General features: G+C 51.6%; 2 protein-coding genes across 2 annotated transcripts in view; both read left to right on the top strand.

Moving 5' to 3' along the window:
• The window catches only part of BCL6B (B-cell CLL/lymphoma 6, member B), a 17,294-nt gene extending 13,219 nt beyond the window's left edge, over positions 1 to 4,075 (top strand). Inside the window, exons 7-9 of the mRNA XM_015415703.1 lie at positions 233 to 363; positions 1,966 to 2,103; positions 3,890 to 4,075. Of these exons, the coding sequence (XP_015271189.1) occupies positions 233 to 363; positions 1,966 to 2,103; positions 3,890 to 4,021 (401 nt within the window). The 3' untranslated portion in view covers positions 4,022 to 4,075. The remainder of the gene's footprint in view (positions 1 to 232; positions 364 to 1,965; positions 2,104 to 3,889) is intronic.
• Positions 4,076 to 10,132: 6,057 nt separating this feature from the next.
• LOC107114258 (monocarboxylate transporter 13-like) overlaps positions 10,133 to 15,034 on the top strand; it is a 20,720-nt gene continuing 15,818 nt past the window's right edge. The window contains 3 exon segments of the mRNA XM_015415700.1: positions 10,133 to 10,153; positions 13,806 to 13,989; positions 14,337 to 14,412. Of these exon segments, the coding sequence (XP_015271186.1) occupies positions 10,133 to 10,153; positions 13,806 to 13,989; positions 14,337 to 14,412 (281 nt within the window).

The raw sequence follows: 15,034 nt of genomic DNA, 5'->3' as shown, positions 1-15,034 counted from the left end.
AAGGAAGGAAGGAAGGAAGGAAGAAAGAAAGAAAGAAAGAAAGAAAGAAAGAAAGAAAGAAAGAAAGAAAGAAAGAAAGAAAGAAAGAAAGAAAGAAGTTCTAAGGCCTGGTTGTCACCTGGCCATTTCTGGCGGCTGACCAGGCATGAGCCGGGGGTGTCAAAAGAAAGGGAGGCGCAAGTTGCTCCTACCAGCTTTCAGGACCAGTCCATGGCCTGCCTCTCACCCTCAGGGGAGAAACCTTATCGCTGCAGGATTTGCGGGGCCCAGTTCAACCGGCCAGCCAACCTCAAGACTCACCTGCGCATCCACTCGGGGGAGAAGCCCTTCAAGTGTGAGACCTGTGGCTCTCGCTTCGTGCAGGTGAGAAGTATTGCGGGAGGTGAGAGCGGGTGGCCGTGGTCTTACCATTCGACATGCTGGCAAGGGCACAGCTGATGTGAGTTATGGGCCCGTGGTCCTGGAACCCCGCCTCCTAGTAGTGCCAGTTAAGGTCACTCCAGCATGAGCTGCGACCTCAACACACTCCGTCACGGTCACACCTTTTAAAGTTATTCCTTTACACTGTTTATTTACCTGCAGGCTCAGAGCAGAGGACAGACATTTAAAAACATGCCAACTTTCTTAATACATGGTGGGAAACCGGTTTATTAAAAACGGATGTGGAAGTTAACATACTAGAACACGCACGCGTATCTCATGCACCCCAGCTGTTTGCCTCTTGCACAAAGACATTTCCAAATGCAGCATGAAAGCCACTGAGATCAGTCTGTATTTACGTTATCTCAGCTGCAGTAAACCAGCAGCATCCATGTCACCGAAAAAATACATACATCAAAATAACAAGAAAGACAAAACAGGTCACCCCGCAAGCTGGCGGTTCCCTGGATTGTGTGTGAGGCCAGATTCTAAACACTCCATGCAGTCGTAAGCAGAGCCATGCTGACTTTGGGCTGTAACTTTGTTTAGCATTCTATGTTGCTGTTCTACTTTTCAAGATCCGCTTGCAAAGAAACTCCATGCTAATTCCCCCCCTTTCCAGCACAAAACGCAAGGCATCAGTTAATGTCGAATTCGTTCACATTCTCTTTTTCATGTTGACTATTTGTTTTTGTAAAATAGTGTTTGCACAACCGGCTGTATTTTGTGACCGTTCTGTTAGAGGCACTCTCAGACTTATAACCAACCCTCCCACAGCCTCCCCTGTCTCCTGACCCTGTTCCAGCTCCTCCCTCCTGGCCTCACAACCCCCCTGCAAGAGAGTCCCAACTCTCTTTGGGGTCCTGTCTGCAAGACAGAGGGCCTGACAGATACCTGACTCACTCAAATGCCTTTTCAGAAAGGAGAGATCTGCATCCTTTGTAGAATCCCCAAAATGGCATTCAAGAACAGTCTCCAGAAGAGGTTCAGGGGCCATTACAGAGAAGTCCCTGCTTCCGGCTTCCACCATCCTTGCCTGACGCAACAATGGCATAGACCTGCTGCCTTGGTCTTAGCTGGTGCCAGAACTCACCCAGGTGTCTCTCACACCTCTAGGACACCCAGGAATCTTTTAAATACCTGGCCAAGCTTTCAATGAACGGTTGTCAATTGCACTCAAGTTGTCCTTTTCTTTTAACAATTTGCTGCGGCAAACTTTTCATGCCAACACTCCAGTTTGGTGTAGTGGTTCAGTGCGTGGACTCTAATCTGGGAGAACCGGGTTAGATTCCCCACTCCTCCACTCGCAGCTGCTGGATGACCTTGGGCAAGCCAGAATTCTGTCAAAGCTGTCCTTGAAAAAGAGCAGTTTCTGTCAGAGCTCGCTCAGCCCTGCCTACACAGGGTGTCTGTTGTGGGGCGGGGAAGGGAAAGGAGTTTGTGAGCTGCTCTGAGACTCCCTTGGGTAGTGAAGGGTGAAGTATAAATCCAGTCTCTTCTTTTTCCTCCTCAATCTCCTTTCCCCTCTCCTCCTCCTCCTCCCAGGTAGCTCACCTGCGGGCCCACGTCCTGATCCACACTGGGGAGAAGCCCTACCCCTGTGACACCTGTGGGACACGCTTCAGACACTTGCAGACCCTCAAGAGCCACATCCGCATCCACACAGGCGAGAAGCCTTACCAGGTGAGGTGGGCTCAAGCAAGGAGGCGTCTGCGGGGGCCCTACGGCACAGGCCTTAAAAGCCTGGCCCTGGGATTCGGCCCCTTGCAGGACAGGAGGCTTCTGATGCTGCTGCTGCTGTTTATTAACTTCATTCTGTAGTCCACCTTTCCAGCTGGGACTCAAGGCGGATTACAAAAGCAATTCCATCTGCCAGCAGAGACACACACACCCCAATAAACAATGCTGCAGGCCCAGGATTAGGGCCCATTTCAGATGGCTCTGCTATGAGCTTTTCCATCCACCCCATAGCTATAGGAGCTGGGGGCCCTCTGGAAGGAGGCTGTAAGTGTGGGGTGGGTGTGGAGCAGACCTGGGAAAGATTGAGGGGGGAAATCTTCTCCTGATTTTAAGGGGTGGATGGAATTTTGGGGAAACTTGGGATCTTTTCTGGCTCAGACTGCTCAGACATATCCCTCCCCATAGAAGACTCTTGGCAAATGAGATTTGCAGGGACCTCGTGGAAGGGACACAGAAAAACAGTGGGAAGTTAATGTAATAAGCCCTTAAATTCTGAGAAGATCATGTGCTTTCCCCTGAGACAGAGAGGTAGGCACAATGAAACATTTTCATTTCTGTTCTCACTTGAAATTTTCTTTCTATCTGTCTCTAATGAGATAATGTGCTCTTACGTCCAATTAGAGAATCTGGACCAAGGAGTTCTCCCAGAATTGTTTTTTCAACTATTGAGTCCCAGATGTCTCCGGGACCTATCGGATTAAGGCTGTTTGCAACCCTTAATTCAATAGCACAATTGAATTAATTGTGAGGTCTGTTCTCTGGGCTCTTACCAGAGGACCAGGCAAAAAACCTTCGAGAGTTACTATCTTTTGTTGGGGGGGGGGGGATCTCTTTATTAGATAAAGACGTTATGGATCAATTGAAAGTTTGAGGAGGGGAAAAGGAAAAGAAAATTAAAACGTTTCATTAGATGTAATAGAGTAGAAGAGGAAGAGGGGCTGTGGCTTAGTGGCAGAGCCTCTGCTTGGCATGCAGAAGGTCCCAGGTTCAATCCCCAGCATCTCCAGCTAAAATTATCAGGTAGTAAGTAGGAGATGTGAAAGAACTTTCTCTCCCTGAGACCCTGGAGAGCCGCCGCCAGTCTGAGTAGGTCATACTGGCTGTGATCAGTGTTTCCTCTCAGCTGAGTGAGTGTGAGCTAGCTCACAGTTTTTTAGCCTCCAGCTCACACATTTTTGTCTTAGCTCAGGAAGGATGTGGCTCCAGAGCAAACTGATTTATGCAATAGCCAAATCACTCACTCACACAACTTTAATGCCAGGAGCTCACAAGGTAGAATTTTTGCTCACGAGAATCCACAGCTTAGAGGGAACATTGGCTGTGCTGGACCAATGGTCTGAAATACCATGACTGTGTTTTTAAAGCCACTGAAAACACAACCCCTCAACAATGCAAAGGAAATGGGATAAATTGTTGGTTTACATTATCGCAGTGTCCTGTTTGGGGAAAGGGCAGGAAGGCGGGACACCTGAGTCCTCTTCCTGATAAGGGAAGTGAAGCCTAGTGGGTGGATCCAGAACATGCAATCCCCTGGCAGTCCTTAGTGGCTCTAATTTCCCAATGAACCTGGTGTTTTCACCAGAGAGATGTAAGGAAAGAGCAACACCCCCTGTTCATCCATAGCAAATCGTTGCAAACCCAGTGGAGAGTTTCAGAGGAATACCAGCCGTTCAGAGGCTGCGTCACCTGCAGTCTTGGAGCCAACTTGACCCCGGTCTGTTCTTGGCAGTGTGAGAAATGCAACCTGCGCTTCCGCCACAAGAGCCAGCTGCGGCTTCACCTGCGACAGAAGCACGGCGCCATCACCAACACCAAGATCCGCTACAAAGTGCTTGACGGTCCGTACGCCACCCTCTGCTAAGTGGGAGAGGCACTGCTTCCCCACCCCAACCCCCCGCCAGCCGCCAATCCACCTCCGGGCTGAGATATCGGTGGGACCGAATCCCATCCTGAGCTTTTGATTCCGCTCTCTGGGAATGTGCATTCCACGCCTCGTTCGATATTTTCACAGGGGTCATTCGGTAGAAAAAGAGGTGCAGGAGCTCATTAGCATAATTCATTATGATAACTTATTTGCATATGCCACACCCCCTGGCATCACCGGAAGTGTGTCAGAAGGCAATACCCACTGCAACTTACCTGGCTGCTTCTTGCTCCTCGTGGCCCGGGGCTGCTGGGAGCAGGGGGCGGGGCTTGTTGCATGTGCCCGCCCCCTGGGCTCTTTACTGCCGGAGCTCCGCTCCTGCGTGTTCCCGCACAAAATGACCCCTGAATATTCATAGTGTCTGGAGAGAGTAAGGGGTGGCTTGTTCGTCTCAGGCCCCGCCCAGACCCAAAAACATCCCCGATCCTGAGATCCAAATCTCAGACAATGTAGACCAGGGGTCCCTGACCTTTTTTTGAACCCTCGGGCACCTTCAGAATTGTGATGCGATATGGTGGGCATGACCGCAAAATGGCTGCCACGGCTGGCCTTCAACCACGTAGTAAAGATCCTTGGCAGCTGCGGCCGAAGCAACATTGCTTTTAAAAAACCTGTGCAGCCAATCATACCTCTGGCGGCCAGTCAGAAGCCTTGCGGGGCAAAAGCCCCACTTATTCCCACCCACTTTCTAAAAACTCTCGGCGGGCACCTGGAAAGGTGTTGGCAGGCACCCAGGCACACCGGGGACCCGTGATGGAGACGTTTCAACAGGTTTGGAATGTCTACACTGTTATTTTATTACCACTCTTCTCTAGGCTTTATTCCAAAGAGTGGGTGTGGGGGTGTCTGTGAGTGTGCATCTTTCCCCAGAACACAAAGGGGTCGTGGAGAGGGAGGAAAGACCCACCTCCCGACTGCCAACCAACTCGTTATATCGGAGTGACCCCCCCCACCTCCCCCGCCCTAGCCCCTGACCCCTCTCACAGGTAGAGAAGGGACACGGGGGTGTCTCAGTTCCACCCAGCTCTGCAGGCAGAGCTAAGGAGAAGGGGTCGCCCTGCCTTGCATCCTGTTACTTAGCAAGATGTTTATGTGGGCACCAGCCAGTCTAGTGCCGAGCTCTTGTGGCAAACTGGCAGGGGCTGGGCGTGGACCCAGCTGGCAGTAGGGTGGGCCCGGGAGCCGCGGTCTCTGCCCTCCGGCACCGCCGGTGGCCAGGAGTGAACCAAGCCCCTGGAGGGCATCACGGTGCCACCCTAAACCCTTGCTTGGGCTCTGGCCATCTCAGAGACCCCCCTGCCAGGAGACGCCCTGCTTTTTTGCCCGGTAGAATGCCAGCCGGTCACATCTTCGAACAAACTGGGTGGTGAACTTCTCATGCTAACTTAAGGGGATTTATTAGTATCAAGAGAACGTCCAGTGTATATTTGACATGTTTAATCTTTTTTTTTTTTTTTAAAGACTGTTCTTTTCCTGGGTGACTTTCCCTTGTCTTTTTGTCTGCCTTTAAAAACATTTGTCATTACGATGCACTTAATGCTTCCTCGTTTGTATCTGTCCTTACACTGAAGAGATGTTATAACGGAGGGGATCGAAGACCCCTCTAGAGATATATCCAGAAACGAGAAGGAGCTCCTGGGTTCTGGGGCCTGGAATCTTCAGCCTCTCTCTCTCCAGAAATAAGCTGGGCTCCCACGAAAGGGGTTGGATGGATGCTGTTGTTGAAGAAGTCCTGATATCTTTGCCGCTTCCCAGGCAGAGGGTAGAAGGCACAGGAAATCCCTTGCCAATGTCTTGGTCACTCGGTCCACATAAACTAACCGGGGGTCATTTTGTAGACAAAGAAGTGAAGGAGCTCATTAGCATAACTCATTAGCATAACTTATTTGCATATGCCACACCCCCTGACATCACTGGAAGTGTGTCAGAAGGCAACACCCACCGCTCAGGCTCCCCTGGACTGCTTTTATCTGGCTAGTGGGGGGGGGGGGGAACGTGCAGATCTGCCCTCACAGAGGAGGGAGAGCTTGTACCTGAAGGCGGGCCGAGGGGGGGGGCTCTGCAACTTACCTGGCTGCTTCTTGCTCCTCGTGGCCCGACTGAGGGCTGCTGGGAGCAGGGGGCAGGGCTTGCTGCATGTGCTCACCCCCCTGGGTTCCTTACTGCCGGAGCTCCGCTCCTGTATGCCCCCGCAGGAAATGACCCCTGAAACTAACCAAGGGGGAGTCTCTAGGGTTGCCACCTCCAGGTTGGGAAATTCCTGGATATTTTTTTGGGGGGTAGAGCCTAGGGAGGGTGGAGTTTGGGAAAGGGAGGGACCTCAGCAAGGTCCAAAGCAGACATTTCTTCTAAGGGAACTGATCTCTGCAGTCTGGAGATCAGTCATAATTCCTGGACATCTCCAAGCCTCTCCTGGAAGTTGGCAGTCCTGGAGTCTGAGGCAATGCTCCCCTCTAAGCTGCGGAGTCTTGTGAGCAAAAATTCGACTTTGTGAGCTCCTGGCATTAAAGCTGTGAGCGAGCGATTTGGCCGCTGTATAAACTAGTTTGCTCTGGAGCCCCAACCTTCCTGAGCGAAGACAAAAATGTGTGAGCCACAGGCTAGAAAATTGTGAGCTGGCTCACACTGACTCAGCTTAGAGGGAACACTGGTCTGAGGGTCTGGCCAGTAGTGGTCTGCTTCTTTTGCATTGAGAGTTTGTCTGCATCAGGAAGAAACAGATTCCTGTGGAATGGAGGAAATGACACCGGGGTGAACCAGAAAAGGAGGGTCTGAAACTTGGGCCAAAGGAGGACACGCACACGCTAATATCTGATCTCAGTGCACTTTGGGACAAGTAGGAAGCTGTCGCTCTGAACGGCAGGAAACCGATCGGATAGGCTGGCTCCTTTTTGATCTGGTCGAGGGATGGGGGAAGAGGAAGAAATCGGGATCAATTGGGGCTTTTAAGCAATAATAATTCACGGGTGCCTGCTATGACAGAACTGCCTCTTTATACGTTCCCTGAGCTATACTTACCCTCACCTTGTTTCAATAAAGCTAACGTTGTTTGGGACTCATTCTTATTTCTAGCAATAATTGCCCGGTAATATTTCCGCTTTCCCTCATTCTGGCGACTCTCCCGTCCAAAAGGCCTCTGGTCTTCCCATGTGACAGCTAAGAAATCCACAGCTTGTAAGCAAGCAAAGAGTTAGACCCAGGCTGGCATCAAACTCAAGGGAGCACAAGGATTTGCCTCCCTGCGAGGCAGGCTGAGAGTGTGTGATGAGTCAAAGGTCACCCAGCAAGCTCCCATAGTGGATTTTGGGAGTCCAATCCATGCCCCCCCGATTCTTGTAGGGATACTCTAACTATGGCACCAATCTGCTCTCTGCGATGAATTCCCTTTCAGCCGTTTCCCATTGGAGTCTCCCTTTGATGGCCTTTGCCTGGAGGACGGGGTCTTTCCGATGTGGGATAGAAGGCCCTGAAAGACAGAAATCTTTGGCGCTACACCTGTGTTACTGCTGCCCGGGACCGAACGCCCCACCCATCCGGCCAGCTGCAGCCTGACTTTCTGCCTAGTGCTGGGGACTTCCGGACTGGCTGCTGGGCTCTCTCTGCCAGCCAAGGGAGGGTCAGGCCGGGTCACCCCAGAACCGCTTCCTGCCTGAACAAAAGCCATCCCTGGGCAGCTGCTTCCTGCTGACCACTTCTCCCCCCGAGGACCGACCATCTGAAGGAGGGCCCTGGTATTATGCGTGTGTGAGGGAGTTTTTTGTGCTGGGAACCTTAAGCCCCCAACCTTCCCTTCCCCAGGAATTGTGGGCCCACCCCCCACAGGAGAAGCGACTTTCAAAAAATAGAGCATAAAAATAAACTCACCCAGCCTCCCCCCCCCCGTCCCAAGGGCTGGGAGCCCCACCTTGCCTGTCCAGCAGATTTGCACTGATTGACTCATCTCCCGTTTTTCTCCCCACAGTTGGGACTCAAAGAGGCTGGGAATGTCGCCCTCCCCATCCTCCATTCCCCCACAACAACAACAACCCTGTGAGGTAGGCCAGTCCTGCTCCACGACTTGGCCCCTGCTCAGTGGGTCAGGTCCCTTCAGAGCCGCGCAGGAGGCACAGGGCCCCACGGCAAGGAAAGCAGACGGGTGAGCCCTAGTTCACACCTGGGATCGGGGCCTTTCCCTCCTGCGCCAGCGCAAGCTCCGTGGGTCCCCTCCCCAGCCCTGCGTGGTCGGCCTCCAAGTGGCATCCATGGCATAGGGTACAAATGGCAACTGGAATGGACAGACACTGAGTTATGCCACCAGAGCACCGCCTGCTGGCCTTTTTGGGTTGCCAACTGCAGGCTGGGCAGATCCTGGAGTTCCTCTGGAGGGCAGAGTTTGAGGAGGAGAGGATTTGCCTTTAAGTAAATACAGGCTGAGCGCAAAGACAAGAGCCACACGGCCTGCTTAATTTTATACAATAAAATTATTGAAATTTTGTTAAGAACAACGAAAGTGCAATAACATACAAAGTGCTAGAACAATCCATGGGTATAGCAGAAAACCAGTAAATTAACGCGCGTTACAAAGCTCAGAACCACAATAGATGTAAGGGAGAACTAGGTAAAGGTTCCCCTTGCTCGAAAGCCAGTCGAATCCGACTCTAGGGATGCGCTGCTCATCTCCGTTTCCAAGCCGAAGAGTCAGCGCTGTCCGAAGACTTCTCCATGGTCATGTGGCCGGCATGACTCGACGCTGAGGCGCATGGAACACTGTTCTACTAGGGGTCATTTCCTAGAAAAAGAGGTGCAGGAGTTCCTTTGCACAGCTCATTTGCATATGCCACACCCCCTGACAAAGGGCAGACATGCAAGCATGCCTGAGTTCCCTGCCTGATCTTCTCCAAGTGCCCCGGGGCCGCAGGGCACCTGGAAAAGATAGGGCGGGGAACCCAGGCATGTTTAGAATGCCTTTATCTCCCTTCCCCATCTGGGGAAGGGAAAGAAAGGCATTTAACCCCCCCCCTTCTCCTGAGTTTCTCTGAACTACTAACAATAAGAAGAAGAAGAGAAGAAGAGATTGGATTTATACCCCCGCCCTTCACTACCCAAAGGTGTCTCAGAGCAGCTGACAAACTCCTTTCCCTTCCCCTCCCCACAAAAGACACCCTGTGAGGCAGGTGGGGCTGAGAGAGCTCTGGACAGCAACTGCTCTTTTTCAAGCTCTTATCAGAACTATGGCTTGCCCAAGGTCATCCAGCCAGGTGCAAGTGGAGGAGTGGGGAATCAAACCCGGTTCTCCCAGATTAGAGTCCCTGCACTTAACCACTACACCAAACTGGCTACAAGGTACTATCCATAAACTACAGGTATTTGTATCATATTAGGAAACCGACTAGAGCAACAATTGCAGTTACAACGAAAGCTTTACCACACAGCCCTGCTTAATTTTAGAGAGAAAACAGTTTGAAGTTTATTGGGTGGGGGAAGCAAAAGGGACGGGAACATTGGATGACTAAGTAACACTAAAAAAAAATCGCGGGCTGACTAAACACTACTTCTGTAGGCTACAGGTCAGAGGAGGTAACATCCTGCTTACTAACTCCATAATGACTGAAATGTAAAGGTAGTCAGAAGATGATGATGAGATGAGATGAGATTGGATTTATGCCCCGCCCTTCACTCGGCGTCTCAGAGTGGCTTACAAACTCCTTTCCCTTCCCCTCCCCACAACAGACACCCTGTGAGGTAGGTGGGGCTCAGAGAGCTCTGACAGAAACTGCTCTTTCAGGAACAGCTGTGCCAGAGCTTGTGACTGACCCAAGGTCACATCAGCAGGTGCAAGTGGAGGAGTAGGGAATCAAACCCGGTTCTCCCAGATTAGAGTCTGCACACTTAACCACTACACCAAACTTCCTGCCTCCACCCCCCCACAGCATGGTCCACAGTGCGGAACACTGCCCATGTATCCAGCAAGAACAACAGAGAGGCGGGGGCCCTTGTCCACAGTCAAAAGGAGATCGTCGACTAAAGCCTCTCGAGCTACCTCTGTCCCATAGCCTAGCCTGAAGCTAGATGGAAAGGGGTCTCCAGCAGGTGAGACTTGTTTTGTCCCCGTTTTTTCTCTGGTCTAGCTGAGGAAGGGTAAATGAGAGACTGGGTGATAGTCGGGCCTTATTGTTTTTCTCTAGCGAAGGTCGAATCTGCATTTGTCTTTCCCAGCGGTGTCCCAGCCTTCTGACACCGTCTTTAAAAAAAGCTGTCTACATTTGGTGTCGTTTTCACACCTCAACAGTGCTAGCATACTTTTTGCATGTCTGCATGTTTATTGCCCTTTTGTGGGGGCTCCACTGTCATGGCACCTCTGCACTGCTTTGAAAGAATCTTCTCCAAACAACATTCAAACAAGCATAGAGGAAAACGGAGTCACAGCAGCACGAAACTGATTAAAAAATGCAAATGCAGATTCAACCTAAGTGTTGTTGTTTTTTTAAAGCAGCGGAGGGATGGTTCCCTGACCCGACTGGCTCCGGCTAGACTGATCTTGTCAGGTTGTTCCGCAGAGCCAAGCAATGGGAAACCCCCTCTGAACCTCTCTTGCCTTGAAGACCACATGAGGGGCTCCACCAGGCCTGTTTCAGCGCCTGGGAAAATCCGTCCTCATCCCGTGTGCCCCAGAGAAGCCAAAAGCGGAGAGGAGCTGATGTCGCTGTCCGACTTTCAGAACCTCACCCCCCAAAAAACATTTTCCTCTGGAAATCAACATCCTGTCAACTGTAAAGATGCTGAAGAAACGAGACTTCTGATGAAGAAATTCAGCCGGCGAAGCCATTCCCTTGATTGTAACTCCATGCTGGGAAAGCTGCACCTGATTAATTTCTGCCCGTCGCCATGGCTGTTAGGTAATCCATGTGTTTAGTGTAGCCAGGAGATCCTAAGATTGTTTGGCAGCCAGCAGTTCTAGCTCTTTAGCGTTATCCAGGGCGCACCATGAGGAGGCGAGCTAAAATTGGTTACATTATATGTTCCCTGTGTGCAACTCTGCCATAACGTAAGTACTTAAGTAAATAAAAGTTAAGTAATCAAGTCATTAAGAATCCCTCCTCCTAACTAGGGCCGCATTCTTCTATTTCTGCAGCACTTTGCTGCCCCTGCTGGTCATAGTGAATTCCTGCAGGACTGGAAGATCGAACTGTCGTGGACGCGGTAGAGTTGGAGTACCTTGAAACCGATTGGGGCTGCTACAGGCCCATTCTGCATCTAGCATTCGCTCCATTGTTTTACCAAACCCACACTGGAACAGAAAAAGATGTGGCTCAAAACCACATTCAGATACCCCGTGCCAACCCCATACTGACTGCCGAATCACCCCTGAATGGCCATAAAATGACCTTAAATCTATGCCGACGGCTACCATAAAACCAAGAAATCAAGCAAAGTGAAGCTGCCTGCAGTTTGGACAATGCCATAAAGTCCGACAATCCATCAAAGTGAAAGTGGCATGCAGGGGTCATTTCGTAGAAAAAGAGATGCAGGAGCTCATTAGCATAACTCATCAGCATAACTCATTTGTATATGCCATATCCCTAGTGGTGGAGGAAAGGGACAAGAAGTCGCTTAGAGAGGCCCCGTAGGATTTTCAAGGCAAGAGACATTCAGCGGCGGTTTGCTATTCTGTTCCCCGTCTCTGCACAGCAACCCCAGACTTCCTGGGCAATCTCTCCTCCATCCAAGTACCAAAACAGGGCCGACCCTGCGTAGCTTCCGAGGTCTGGTGAGAACAGGCCACCCTAGGCCACCGAGGTCAGGCCACTTAGCTTAGTCCCACAGGCAAAAATCACATCCCTGCCCCCAAAGAGCATGCAGTTTAAATTAGGCAAAATGCTGAACGGTCCGTGATTTATTTATTTATTTATATTTCAATTTGTATCCCGCTCCTCTAAGGGCTCTGAGTGGCTTACATGTTGCAATTCATACAATCCTAAACCTAGGGCCACATACATGTAGGGGACGTGACAAGCCTACCAGGCACCCTTTCCGTGTAGCGGATCTTCGTTGTTACTGCCTTGCGGGAGGTAGTCCGGTGGCGTCCACTCCAGCGCTGGTCTTTGAGGTTCCTCCTTCCGGCTGTTGCAAATTCATTTCCGGGCCTGGACCACTCGCACTTCCGCGCATGCTTGCGGCCTCCGACTTGACTTTGCAGTGTTCAGACAGGGGCTGTGGTAGGTCTCAGCTCAGGAGTTAAGGTGCAAGAGATCCCAGTGTTGTCTCTATGTTTTCCTCCATCCTGCAGGAAATGACCCCTGGTGGCATGCAATGTAGGGGAAAATTTATGTTCCAGCGTGGGTTTGGTAAGACAGCGGAGTGAATGCTAGATGCAGATTGGGCGACAGTTAAAGACTGTGGAGTGTTCAGCTGGGAGGAAATCTAATCTGCCCCTTTCCTGGCGTCACTGGATATGGTGTTTTGCTGAGTGGTGGAGGAAAGGGACAACAAGTCGCTTAGAGGGAATCAAACCCGTTTCTCCCAGATTAGAGTCCGCGCACTTAACCACTACACCAAACTGGCCCCTGGTATACTATACCCCTGGCTTAGTATACAAAACTAAAGAAAGAGCCATACATGTCAAAGACAAAGTAGACAAAAGGGTAAGTGAAATGTATTTAAACATGTGGACAGCTTCCGAGGTCTGGTGAGAACAGGCCACTGAGAGAAGGAGCATATATGGGTCATGTGGAGCTCTAGTCCACGTAGCTCCAGCTGGGCACGGGAGTCCTTTGGATTGTACGGTAACACGACGTTTCAGGAAGATGCTTCGTTACAGGCCCATAGCTGCAGTGGGGCCCCCGCCCCCTAAATTAAAAGCTCCGCCCCAGAAATGGCCGTGCCAGAAACCTTCTTTTTGACCATGACCTAGGTGGGTACTGGGCTAGCAGAAAGGGGGATTGTTGGAGATATACTGAAGGTGCCCTTCTAAGCCTTCTTGCCCTGTGGAACTAAAAAGGCATTTAAATGCCTTCTGAAGGCAATTAAATGCCCCCTAAACTGCAGTTCGAAAGCAAGAAATTGCAAGTAGATAAATAGGTACCACTTCGGTGGGAAGGTAACAGCGTTCCGTGAACCTTGGTGTTTAGTCACGCCAGCCACATGACCACAGAAACGTCTTCGGACAGCGCTGGCTCTTCGGCTTTGAAACGGAGATGAGCACCGCAACCCTAGAGTCGGACTCGACTGGCTTTCGAGCAAGGGAACCTTTACCTTTAAACTGCTTGGTACTGGGGGTACTCCGAGGCATCTGGAACTGCACATCTCCAGCGTCGCACGACATGCAACCCCCACAGACCAGTCCCCTGAGCCCGGGAGACCTGACTCCCAGGCAGTGTTCCCTCTAAGCTGAGTGAGTGTGAGCTAGCGCACAGATTTTTAGCCTGCGGCGCACAGATTTTTGTCTTCGCTCAGGAAGGATGGGGCTCCAGAGCAGCCTAACTGATGCAGCCGCCCAATCGCTCGCTCACAACTTCAGTGCCAGGAGCTCAGAAAATAGAATTTCTGCTCACAGGACTCCACAGCTTAGAGGGAGCATTGCTCCCAGGTAAGTCTGCACGTCGCCAACCTGGGAGGGAGACCCGTCGCATGACAAGCGGGCTGGCTTCTGACACCCGAGCAAACGTGCGCAGATGAATGTGCTTCCAGCACAGCACGGCACGGTCGTCGCTCTCTTCTCTTCTCTCTCCCTCCCCCTCCCCAGTGCGGCTGCGCCAACCTGACCCCCTTCTTCTTCCGATTCGTTTGGCAGCTGATGAAAGACCGGCAGGAGGGGGCGGGGCTTTCCCGGCGCCAGCTCTCAGCGGGCCCCGCCCCTTTCGAACCTGGCGCCCGTGCATTCCGGGTCTCCGGTGCCCGCGTGCGCCCGGTTGACGCTGCTGCGCGGGGTAAGGAAAGCCGGGGCGCGTTTGTGCCTCCACGGGCGGGGGGATCGAGCTAATTCGTGGAGGGTCACCAGCCCGCGTGCATAGGGGGAGGAGGGGTCGTCCGAGGCCACCCCCGGTTGGCCCTCTGTAGAGCGCGGGTGCTGCTGTCTGCTTTTGTCGCTGGGGGAGAGGAAAGAATCGCCCCGGGGTTCGGGGGAGGGATTTTTTTTTTGCGCATGCCTCCTACTCTCCCGTTGGACTTTGCCCTTCCAAGCGCTGGGAAAAGGAGAGACCCCGGGGGGAGTTGCAGCTCCCTCCCCCCTTCTTTGGACACCGTCTTTTCCCTTTTTCTTTCCCCTCTCCGGCAGAGAACGTCTGGATTGCCCTTCATGGCTGGTCGGTTTGCAGCGGGGAGGAAGGGGCTCCGCAGCAGCTGACGGAGGGGTAAGTGCTGGATTCTCTGGTTTTAGTAGAGCCGGGAATCACTATTAGTGTAGCTGCGTGCAGGAGGCGTTCCCAGGCAGCGAAGCTCTGGGGCCGAGTGTGCTAGCAGAGTTACAAAGTTACGCAGGGCCAGGAGTCAGATTTAAAGCCAATAAGAGCTCTTTATTATACGGAGCTCCATTCTAGACAGTCTAGAGGAGAGATAGGAAGAGAATCTACTCTAACTACCTAGGATGGATATGGATGCAGAGATGAGTGGCCCTTGCTTGCATTGTTCAGAGATGGAGAGAAAAATGAGCTCCTTCTTTGTGTGTGTGGGAGTGAGATGTCAAGCTGGAAGGAAGGAAACTACATCCCTAAGAACAGCATTCAAAGGAAATCAGGTAACAGGAAGAAAAGGGTGCAGTGTATGTGTCCTGACCTGTCTCTCTCTGACGAAATCTATGAGAACAGTGCATAGCCCTTCACTTTTCTACAAGTAAGCAGGGGAGGGAGGAAGCCCCATTCAGGAAGAAGAGATTGGATTTCTACCCCACCCTTCAGTACCCAAAGGTGTCTCAGTGCGGTTTACAAACTCCTTTCCCTCCCCTCCCCACAACAGACACCCTGTGAGGAAGAAGAA

This window comes from Gekko japonicus, unplaced genomic scaffold, assembly GCF_001447785.1.
Source record: "Gekko japonicus isolate JY-2015 unplaced genomic scaffold, Gekko_japonicus_V1.1 scaffold4376, whole genome shotgun sequence".
NCBI classification, from domain to species: domain Eukaryota; kingdom Metazoa; phylum Chordata; class Lepidosauria; order Squamata; family Gekkonidae; genus Gekko; species Gekko japonicus.
The sequence above is the reverse complement of the archived record's forward strand: the minus strand, read 5'-3'. Positions and strand labels throughout refer to the sequence as shown.